The sequence below is a fragment of the Cherax quadricarinatus genome, chromosome 39, assembly GCF_038502225.1.
Source record: "Cherax quadricarinatus isolate ZL_2023a chromosome 39, ASM3850222v1, whole genome shotgun sequence".
In the NCBI taxonomy this organism is placed as follows: Eukaryota; Metazoa; Arthropoda; class Malacostraca; order Decapoda; family Parastacidae; genus Cherax; species Cherax quadricarinatus.
The window spans coordinates 5,738,856-5,750,950 of NC_091330.1; the positions used below are offsets into that span (position 1 = coordinate 5,738,856).

Consider the following 12,095-nt stretch of genomic DNA (forward strand, 5'->3'; position numbering starts at 1 on the left):
ATGTCGTAGCATGAGTGGAAGCTATTGTCAGATTTACAGAACAGATGATCCAGGAATGGTAGCGCGTTGTTGGAGGGAGTCTTCGAGTGTGTTGTGTGAGGAAGGTTCAACCTGGCTGAGTGTAAGGAAGGTTCAACCTGGCTGAGTGTAAGGAAGGTTCATCTTGGTTGAGCTTTCTTTGGAATTCAGAGACGTCATATCGTCTAAGTGCAATAATGAGAATGTCGTAAACTTAGCAAAGTCAGATAAAGAACGAGGGGATGACAAAGGTAAATAATTCAGCTTAAATATGATCTATAAAGTAGTTCGCTAAGATTGTGCTTATTGGGGATCCCAGAGGTAAGTAGAAGATCTGTTAGCAGAGAGTGTCACTGAAGGAGAGACAGCTGAACTCGCATGAAATTCACTTGAGGCCCAGATTCATGGGTAGGGGTAAGCTGATCTGGGAAGTCATCAACTATGTGTCGTAGATCACATATGGGCTGGAGAGTTATATTGATGTCACGGATACGGTTGAGATCACCCGAGTGTTTAAGACGTGCGGAACTGATGGTGCCTACGAGTTTGCAAAGATGTTCAACTAGGATGTATAGTAACTTATATGAGGAAATCTGTCTCAGTGGGTCACCTGGTCTGCCCACCTGGCTCCTGACCTCGCTTCAGTAACTATTACACACACACACACACACACACACACACACACACACACACACACACACACACACACACACACACACACACACACACACACACACACACACAGGACAGGAGAGATAGGGGGGACATGATAACGACATACAAAATACTGAGGGGAATTGACAAGGTGGACAAAGACAGGATGTTCCAGAGATTGGACACAGTAACAAGGGGACACAGTTGGAAGCTAAAGACACAGATGAATCACAGGGATGTTAGGAAGTATTTCTTCAGCCACAGAGTAGTCAGTAAGTGGAATAGTTTGGGAAGCGATGTAGTGGAGGCAGGATCCATACATAGCTTTAAGCAGAGGTATGATAAAGCTCACGGCTCGGGGAGAGTGACCTAGTAGCGATCAGTGAAGAGGCGGGGCCAGGAGCTCGGACTCGACCCCCGCAACCTCAACTAGGTGAGTACAACTAGGTGAGTACACACACACACACACACACACACACACACACACACACACACTCCCCTTCCAGGTTTATCTGTTTGCGACGTGATAAAGCCCCTGCGTGGGCGAAACATCGTTAATAAAGATTTCATGTAAATGCATTTACATCTATTTCTCAGAACTATGTAATTTACGAGCATATGCCAAGGACACTATACGGTCATCCTTCACTTTTTTTTTTTTAGGTAGAGTGGAACCCCATCTACATTATGACAGTGAAAGCTTTACAAACGATGAATGTATCTCCTGACTTGTATCTCCTGATTTGACACGAGACACTGTCCGAGTTCCTGACTCACAAAACATCATTACTTACGTTATTGGTTGAATATTGATCCGTATAGACAATCAATAACATACGTTATTATACAAAACGATCGCAGATAGGCGATCTTAACAATGTTAAGAGAGAAGATGGAGCTGGTCTCTCCCACGCTACGTTACTCTAAGAAAACATCCCGTCATTTCTCCTGTTGCTACTCTTGCAACATTGCATAGCTCCTGATGACGCGCGGAGACGTGTGAAAGTACTTCAGCTGAAGATTTCCACCCTCCCGTGGCATGTCTTATATATACTATATGAAAAAACCATAACCGATTCCAGCATGCCATCAGACGACTAAATTAAGAAAAACAAAAGTCAATATTATTGTAGTAACTTTATATCACTACTTGGGAAGAACAAATATAGAAGGGAGACAAGATAAGGATATACAAAATACTCTTAGGCATAGACAGGGGCTGTCAACAACGACATTTTAAACAGACGAGGGATCAGGAAGACAGAAGCTGTACACATAAATGAGCCATGAAGACCTGAAGGATAACAGTGTACAACGTCAGGTCGATAAGGAAGTGAAAGAGAGAGAGAGAGAGAGAGAGAGAGAGAGAGAGAGAGAGAGAGAGAGAGAGAGATATGTAGAGAATCTCATACAAGATAGATCATATAGGAGAGAGAGAGATCATATAGGAGATAATCATATAGGAGAGAGATGTAAAGAGATCTCATAGAAGAATGACAGATGGCATACAAGAGAGAGATCATATAGGAGAGAGAGAGATCATACAGGAGATAGATCATATAGGAGAGAGATGTAAAGAGATCTCATAGAAGAATGACAGATGGCATACAAGAGAGAGATCATATAGGAGAGAGAGAGAGAGAGAGAGAGAGAGATCATACAGGAGAGAGAGAGATCTCACAGAAGAGAGAGACAGATCACACAGAAGAGATAAATCTCATTCAAGACTAACACACATCCCATCAACCAGTCGAAAGAGTCAGGTCCAAGCGCTGCATCTCAACCCTCCCCAAACAATGCTAGATAAATAAAAGAAAGTAAATACACGGACCATAATGCCTCGCCTCCACACACATCCTCGGAGAGAAGGTCGACATTATCCAATATTATCCGGCATTATCCATGTCACTACAGCACACAGCTTCTCTCTCTAATGTGAAGCTGATTCGTAAACCACTCTCGCTATTCTCATTATGAATAATTATGAATACTCGATTATAATTAAACTGTCCCCTAAAATAATTGAGCTTGACCTATGTAAATTGCTGTGTTATGTAAATTGCTGTGTTATGTAAATTAATACGTTATGTAGATTTACTCTGAGGGTTAAATTGATGACTGTAAATTAATATTAAGAAATAAAAATGAATACAATGTCATTTGCAAATACAAAATATATCAATGTTCGCGCGCACACACACCTCTCTCTCTCTCTCTCTCTCTCTCTCTCTCTCTCTCTCTCTCTCTCTCCACTCACCTGGTCGGCAGGTGCAGCTGTAAGAACCAGGTGTGTTGACACAGTTGTGTCGACACCCACCGTTCTGGTCCCCACACTCGTCAATGTCTTGTGTCCACCACATCAGCAGCAGCAGCAGACGAGGCGCAGACAGCAGACACCACACGCAGCACCGTAACAGAATCAAAATAAGTAAGTTTATTCAGGTATACACAAATACAGCTACATAGATTATCATACATAGCAGCATATGTGTAGAGAACCTGGGATAACCCAAAAAAGTCAGACAGAGTGACTTATTTCCATTGGGGTCCTTTTACCTTATTATTATAATATAAAGGTTATAATATTTTCTTATTATTCTACAATGAAGATAACATCTTATTATCATACTAAAAAGACTATCTACTACACGAGGGTCATTAAGACTATCTACTACACGAGGGTCATTACTAGGAATAAGGTAAAATTTACACGTATGTTAGCTAAAAAATAGAAAATCATTCCCCTCCCTTTCTGTAGCTACATTCATCAGACACCTTTTGGCACTCTTCTTGAACTGGTTCATGCTATGACTGGCTTTGACATGTGCGGGTAGTCTGTTCCATTTCTTTATTGCTGTACAATAAAAGGTGTTTGAAGCCTGGCCACTGACTGTGGGTACTATAAAGTTGTGTTCTCTCCCCCCAGTACTATGATTGCTTGGGTTCCCAACCTTGACAAAATTGACAGCAAGATATTCTGGACACTGTTTGTGAGCAATTTTATAAACATGATTTAGCTTCAGTTGTTTTACTCTGTCTTCAATATTCAGCATATCCAACTGCTGTAATTCATCCTGGCCTACATGTTCTCTTGGTCCCAGCCCCAGGATGAATCTTACGATTTTGTTCTGGGTGATTTGCAGTCTATCTTTCAGTTTTTTTGTCAAGGCAGAGTACCAAGAAGAGCAAGCGTAATCTATATGGCATTGTATAAGGGCTAGACATAGGGTCCTGCGAGCCTCAGTAGGTAGACACTGTGCTTGTCTATACAGGAACTTCAGTCTGGCATTCGCTTTCTTTACTACACTGTTCCCTATCAATTCTCCTGACATGCATGGGTCAAAGGGGATTCCCAGATATTTTACTGATGAAACCAAAGTGATGGACTCCCCATTACATTGAACATTAAAATTATTTACCCTTCTCAGTTTATGTTTCGTGCCAAAGAGAATGGCTTCAGTTTTCCCTAGGTGTAATGATAGTTTGTTGTCTACTAACCATTTGCTGCAGGACTCCAGTTCCAGTGTTTAAACATTAGCAATATCTTGTGGGTCTTTACCTGTCACTAACAGAGCACTGTCATCTGCATACAGTAGGAGTTTGCACTTGACACTAATAGGCATATCATTGACATAACATAAGAATAATAAGGGACCCAGAATACTACCTTGGGGAACTCCACATATTATCGGCAGGGGTTCTGATTCCGTTTTGTTGATTTTGACAATTTGTCTCCTGTTGCTAAGGTAGGACTTAAACCAGTCTACAGAACCTATACCGATAGCTTGAAGTTTCTTACATAATATATTGTGGTTGACAGTATCGAAGGCCTTTTGCAGGTCTAAGGTTACCATACGTATGAGGTTCCCCTTTGACATTTCAGTTCTCAGGTAATCCATCAGATTAATAAGGGAGGTGTCGGTTGAGTAGGATCTTCTGAAGCCCGATTGATAGCTATGGAGAATGCTGTTGTCATTAAGGTACTTAACTACTTGAGAATACACCGCCCTCTCCAGAATTTTAGATATTATACTGAGTATACTAACAGGCCTATAGTTGTTTACATCAGACCTATTATTTTTCTTGAAGATAGGAGTAACTCTGGCCTCCTTGAACCCCTCCTGTACGGTATTAGTGGTATGTAAAGTAAAAGGACACAAGTGCAACTAATGTGACATTTATTGTGACAACGTTTCGCTCTCCAGGAGCTTTATCAAGCCATTACAAACAATACATGAAGACAGAGGGTATATAAAGGCTCAGAGTGAGGTGAATACTAGTGAGGTACCATTTCGATGTTCACTAGTGGTAGTAGTAGTAGTAGTGGTAGTGACAAAAGTAATACAATATGGTAGAGCAATTAATTCGTACAAGAGTAAAAGGATATAAAAGCTATTACTTGGGTAACATAAAAATAGGTTGGACAAATATAAACTGGAATGAGGCAGCTTGTTTCAGTGTTCACTCTCAGTGCTTTGTGTAGTATAACAGGAGAGACTATGTGATGGCAGGGTTTACTGTTTTCAGGAGGATTCTTGCTAAGACTTCGGAGATGGTGAAGCTGCCGTTGTTTTGTTTAATTGTATTCGAAACAGCGATCAGTGCTGATTCAAGGCACTTGCGTGTGTGGAAATTAGTTTCTTTTATCACTAATTGGGCGTCTCTGAATTTCATAAGATGATTGGTGGAATTTCGGTGTTGTACACAGGCGTTGTTTAAGTTGTCGTTCCTACATGCGTATATGTATTAGTGGTGATTGATAGATTTATTATGTGAGCAATAGGGATTGACAGTTCAGAAGCACCATCTTTTAGGAACTTAGACGGGATGTTATCAGGGCCTGTGCTCTTAGTTGGGTTTAACCTGCTTAGTTCTTTTTGAATAAAGTCATGAGATACACTTACTTGTTGACAACTGTTTGGGGTTACCCCTTTATTGGTATATTATGTTTGAAACTTATCAGAGTCTGTGTTAAAGGTATTTGATGCAGCTGGTAGTTTACTTACTAGTGTTGATGCAACAGATGTGTAGTAGGAATTAAAGCAATTTGCCACCTTAGATGTTTCGTGGCAAACCTCATTATCGATAGTGAGTACTATGTTAGACCTATCTACTGGCTTATGGCTATACCCCAACTGTTTTAGTTGTTGCCAGAGCTTTCTGGGGTTATGCTTATACTCTTCAATTTTTGAGCAATAGTGTTTTGCCTTTGCTCCTTTTATATAAGTCTCTGTACTCTGTTCCTCACCCTTTGGAATTCATTTAGTGCTGCAATATCCTGTCTGTCTGCTTTAAATCTTTTTAGCAGCTGGTCTCTGAATTTCATATTATCTAATATCTCAGTAGTCATCCAGGGTTCAGTTCTTCGTTTAATCCTGACCTCTTTAACTGGTACAATATTATCAAGGATGGTAGTGAACATTGTTTTGAATTTTTCCCAGGCATCGTTTACGTCCGTGCAACTTGTTAACTCTGTCCAGTCACAATTGTGTAGCGTATTTACCAGTGTTTCTTTACTGTAGTTTCTAGTTGACCTCATTTTTATTGTCCTGTGCAGGCCTATCCTATCCCTAGTGATTTTCCTGGTGCAGTAAATGATGAAATGATCACTAAGACCTGTGGTAATGACGCCTGACTGACTAATGTTCTCAGAGCGGTTACAAAGTATGTGGTCAATTAGGGTGGCTGAGAACTGTGTGATCTGGGTTGGTGCATTAATTAGTTGAGTGTAGCTATTTAATCCTAGAATTTGCTTATACCTTTTGCATAGCCCGTTATTTTGCTGCTGAAAACAGATATTGAAGTCGCCCAGTATTATTGTCTCGCAATTGTTTTCAACTCCGGACAAGACTCTGGAAAAGTCTTCTAAGAACTGGTCCTGGGTAGGAGGGCGGTAACTAGTTCCTACTAAGATGGGTTTGGTCTTGGGAAGCAGCACTTCAAACCATAGAATCTCCAGTTTATTGTTATTTAAATCAGGTCTTGGGTTGTAAGCTATGCCATTTCTAATGTAGGCACATACTCCACCACTCTTTCTGTTCCTATCTAAGCGTTTTATATTGTAACCTTCTATTTTGACCTCGTCGTCAGTCACCGTATCATCCAACCAAGATTCAGAGATGGTTATAACTGCCGCCCTAATTTTGTTAGCTAGAATCCTAATCTCTGCCAATTTAGGAAGAAGTGATCTTGCATTGACATGAATAAAGTGAAGGCCTGTTTTCGTAAAACAATCATAATCATCAATATATGGCAATGGGTCATTTGTATTAAAATTAGGTAAATCAATGTCATCACTGCTAAAGGGTAACTGTGCCAAAGTGCATTTGTTACACACAAAATGAATTCTGGCACCGTTGCTATAATTGTACATGCATCCATCATGCACCCACCCCTTACACATTTTACATAAGGTGCCTTTTCTGTTTTTCATGCGTACTTTAGTACAGTGTATGCACCTGTTTGGTAGTGTTTGAGATAATAATGGCTGTATTGTCTCACATTGACCTATGTATGCATTACATATGGAGTTAAGGTTATCATCCCTAGCTACTAGACCGTCATTATCGCCGTCATTTATCTGTCTGTTTTGCCTCTGCACAATAGTTTGAGGTCCTGGATTAATTTGGATATCACCACTTAAGAGCGCTACAATAAGAGCTGTGAGCCACTGTTTTTGTTTGGGTATGCGGTGTTGCCATACCTTGCGGTGATAGTGAGATTTACTTTTCTGGTAGGATGGCAACTGTTGGGCTTTTACTGTCCAGGGCGCTGTTACTCCATTCACCTTTTCCAGCCCCCATGACTGATTTCTTTCTTCATGGAATTGAAGAAGAAAGATAAATATAATTATGGCAGCCTGTGCCCCTCTAATGCCTGCCATTTTCACTCTTCGCTCTTTTACTCATATACATGGGTGACCCACAAAAGGAAACATTCACTATCATTCATTCAGTAGCTGTCTTGCCATATACTCATATATATGTAGCAAACACAGCCTTAAGAATAGTTACGACAGATACACAAATAACCCGGATATAGGAGACAGAGAGAGAGAAGCTTATAGCTCGGTCCAACTTAGAGCATTTAACCTGTAAATGGTTCCACGCGGAATGAAACGCTGTTATAAGCTTCTCTCTTATTTCTGCGGATTATTTGTGTATTGTTCCAGTCACGGTATTGTGTCTTTTTATTATTTATTTACAACAGGGTCAACGAGGATGCTGAAGGAGAGGCGACTCGACCCCCTCCTACCATAGATGGAAATGAATAACTAAATTATAATAAACGCTTATCAATGCTCAGTATAACCCACATGAAGACAGAAACTCAGAAGATTGACTGATCCGTATATTTCGATCCCCTTTTGGGATCTTCTGATCTGCTAAAGAGGACCCCAGAAGAGGGTCGAAGTATACAAATAAATCTATCTTCCGAGTTTCTGTCTCCATGTGGGTTATTATTGGGCACAGATGAGTGTGTACAGATACATATCTCGGTCCCTATAACACATCATTTTCCTGCTATAGGAATGATACTTGGTATCTTCAGGGAACATATTTTTATGTCAGGTTAGACTGAATTGATTTAACATAAATAAAAATTTACCGTTTTTTTAACACCACACAAAAAGCAAGAGAAAAAAAATGGGGGGGGGGGAGCTTTGTAAACTTCATAAAAAAATCTTATATTCTTATGCCCACATTTTAGCACATTTTTCTATATTTGTTTAGTTCACATTTTTTTTCAAAAATAATATGAAAAGCCCATAAAAATCTAAATTGTCGTTTCTTATTTCGAGTTTTCAGATTTTTTTTTCAATGGTCTTAAATGATAGTAGATAAAACAAATCTTGAAGACTGAACACCTACTTTGTATGTTGAGAGACCGATGATTTCTTAACGTCTTCCAGCGACTCAGATTAATCAAGACTGAGGGACTGATCACCTCAAAGCTACTTCTTCCATATCTTCCTGCGTCAAGTTGGTGAAACGTTACCACTATAAAGATAAAGTGTAGCACATACGTCTCATCTAGGAAAAACAACAACGTTCTCCTAGAAGGATGACGACTAGACCGCACCACATTCCAGACTTATTTTCCAGACAATTGTCCTTCCAGTCTGAGTCTCTTAGGAAGCAAATACACGTATACTACCGTGTTATCTATCCACTCGTTTGTAGTAAATTTATATAATATCTTATGTAAAGTAAGTGTAAACTACAGTCTTATCAACCCTCTTAGCTGCTGTTAAAGGCAGTTAACACACTCTTTAGTGCAAAAGAACAACCCAAGCGTTGTAACGTTAGTGCGGATAATGTCTGCAAATCCCGGTTTGTAGGCATTTAATGTCGGTTCATTTGTGGCAATTTTAAGTTTCATATGTAATTTAGCATTACAGTGCGACCGGAAATATAAAAGCAACATTTTTTTCTGGGAAGGTATATCCTTGATGTAACAAGCGCTGCAATTCTTAATATTATTGTAACGATTTTACTCAGAATGGCTGAATGATGGGGGAAAACGAGTTTTCTCTCTCACACTCGCACGCACACTCTACTCACCGAGACACACAGGTGTGATGCCCCTCTTGTGGTTCTCTGGACTGAATCTGTAGCCAGAGTAGCACGTACAGATCACTCGCCCAAAGTACACGGAACATTTTTGCTCACAAAACTCCTGAGAGCAGGGATCCACTGTGTCTGGCAGGCATCTGTGGACGCGAATGTTGGTAGGTGAGCCAAAGGTGGTGGTGGTGGTAGTGGATGGTGCAGGTAGGGGAAGGGGTGACAGTGGTAGATGAAACAGGCAGGGGAGTCATAGCGGTGGGTGATGGGGCAATATGACGGTAGTATGACAGGGGTTTCATCAGTGGGGAAGCCTGAGAGGACCTGGAATGAAAGAAAAGCATCTCTCGCTGATGGAGGGATACAACACAGCCAGAAGTGGAGTAAGGAACACTTGTCATAAGTTTTATGGTGAGCTGGACATCACAACTACGAATATAGGTGTCCCACAATTCCTCGGAATATTACCACGGTGTCCTCATCGCCTTACTCAGATCTTCCAGCTCAGGATGACAGATTCCACTACCTGACCCAGGAAAACAGCCTATGTGATGGAATATAACAGGTGAAATATAGCTAGCATTTCTTCCTAATGTGTGGTTAGTAAACACATTTTCTCATAGAGGGCTGCTTAACTCACTCTCTCACTCACTCTCTCTCTCTCTCTCTCAGGCAAGCAGCAGCAGTAATATGTCGAGCAGAAACGCAAACCAGTGAAATACAAGTCTACCATTAAGTCACTCTAGTCACGCACATTAACCTTCTTAAATGGGTGAGATGACCTTTTAAAGAATGTCTCAATTTATGCAAATGGGAATAAAGCTGGTTCTAAAACTCAGGGATAAAGAAACCAGCAATAAAACAATCTCGCATAGTCTAAGCCTTGAGTATTAACCGACTGGCGTAGACACACTCTCTGCAGCTCGACGTTAAATGGACGACATTTACATTGATTCCTTCATCCAGTTTTGCATTCGCTACTAATGCTGCAGGACTGAGGCATCAGCTCTGATTGCATGGTTTTCATTCCTACTTTTCTAGATAAACAGCTTTTGATGTATACGTTTACAACACTGGTATCTGTATTTCGGAAGCTGTTTCTTCGAGGTTGATGTACTGATCACGTTATGTTTTCCTCTCCACAGCTTCTGTTGTTTCTAACGTTTGTCACCTCTGGTGCTTTAGAGCTTCCATATGAGTTAAAAGTGTTAGCAAAGCTTATTCCTTTAGTAGAACACAAATCAGGTTGGGCAAATATTTTTGTTTGTGGGTTTGGCGTAGAGAAAGAACCGCCTAGTTTGGACCAGTAGGCTTGCTGCAGTATTCTTCCTTTCTTATGCTCTTATGTATTCAAACGAAGAAGGTTCTATGCAGGCGATGCGTTTTGGAGATGAAGATACCAGTGTTATAGAGGTGTTTTAGTCATTAATCCATCAATATTGTATACCATCCTTATAATGATTGCTACTGGTGTCACAAAGCAGAGCAGACCGTAGTGCTGTTCAGCTTTCACTTGCTCGCGTCTGCTAAAGCCAGCAAATTTCCTTGCTTCCTCCGCTTCATTCACTGAACATGTTGTGCTGTATATCCATTACATGAAGAAAATTAGACATGTGCAACATCTGGGTATCTTTATTGTAGACGTTTTGTCAACCAGTGGCTTTATCAGTACAAATTCAGGAATATAATTGGAAGACAGTAGAACTACAGTGCTCTACGCCAGCTCCAAAACTGAGGGACTGATTACCTCATCTTTTGTATACAGTTTTATTGTCTTCAAGTTATGTCCTTGAATTTGTATTGATAAAGCCACTGGATGGCGAAACGTCTACAATAAAGATACCCAGATGTTGCACGTGTCTAATTTTCATCTTGTCGGTCTTGTATACCATTCACGCACAATTATCCATTACATATTGATCATTGCCATAAGAAAGTACGTCATACAAAGTCTTAGTCACTGACGCTACGTCTTTTAAAGCAGAATGTGCTTTCTATGCTTTTAAAGCGAATTTTTCTGCAAAGAAGAATCCATTATCACGTTCCGCGGTGACCGGTCGGCAGCGCCTCTCAAAGTAGTGTTCCTAGACTATCTATAACTACGTGAGCAGGAAAATAACATAAGGGCTTGACAGCTCCTTCAACTTTCCAGATCTCATTTGCTGGAAAAAGGGTCAATAGGAAGCACTGCAGTATGTGTCTGCAGTCCTTACTGGCACTTCCCCGGGCTATTGATATCACAGTAATTTACATGCAGTAAGGGTCATCCAGGGCAAGACGTGGTGGAGGCTTGATCCTCCATCTGCTGAGAGCTAGACTGACGCGCTTCCTATTTGTACCCACCTGCTGTAAAATTCTGTCAGCCTTCCCAAGCTTGCTTGTTTGAACAAAACAGTGTCTGGCGGAGAGGATTAGTCACACTGAGCTCATCTGAGCTCATCTGTTCTCATCTCAAATATCTTATCTACAGCACAGGTTTCTATCACCAGGATAGACAAGAAGTGAAAGTTATTTGTTAGTTTTCTGTTTATTTTGAATTTAAATTCATGGTTTCCCTTGATAATTAAGGCATCCGAAGGAGGGACGTGACCCCAAACAGAGGGAAGTGTTACCAAAGTTAAGGAAGTAACCGCAAATGTAGGGAAGTGAGACAGGAAAGTACTGCAGGGAAGTACGCACCTGCCGGCGACGAAGTTGTACCCCTGGCAGCAGTGCCTGCGGAAGCAGTCAACCCACTGCTCGCGCACCTGGCACTTGTACCTGGTGGTGATGACATTGGCACTCGGGCACTCCAGAGTGTCTGACCTGCGGGAGGAGGCAAGGTCATTAAGTCTGACCTGAGGTAGGAGGCAAGGT

General features: G+C 41.0%; 1 protein-coding gene across 1 annotated transcript in view; it reads right to left on the reverse strand.

Moving 5' to 3' along the window:
* The window catches only part of LOC128696415 (uncharacterized), a 37,301-nt gene that overhangs the window by 17,201 nt on the left and 8,005 nt on the right, over nt 1–12,095 (reverse strand). Inside the window, exons 3-5 of the mRNA XM_070092303.1 lie at nt 11,919–12,044; nt 9,237–9,385; nt 2,930–3,016 (exon numbers count right to left, since the gene is read on the reverse strand). Of these exons, the coding sequence (XP_069948404.1) occupies nt 2,930–3,016; nt 9,237–9,385; nt 11,919–12,044 (362 nt within the window). The remainder of the gene's footprint in view (nt 1–2,929; nt 3,017–9,236; nt 9,386–11,918; nt 12,045–12,095) is intronic.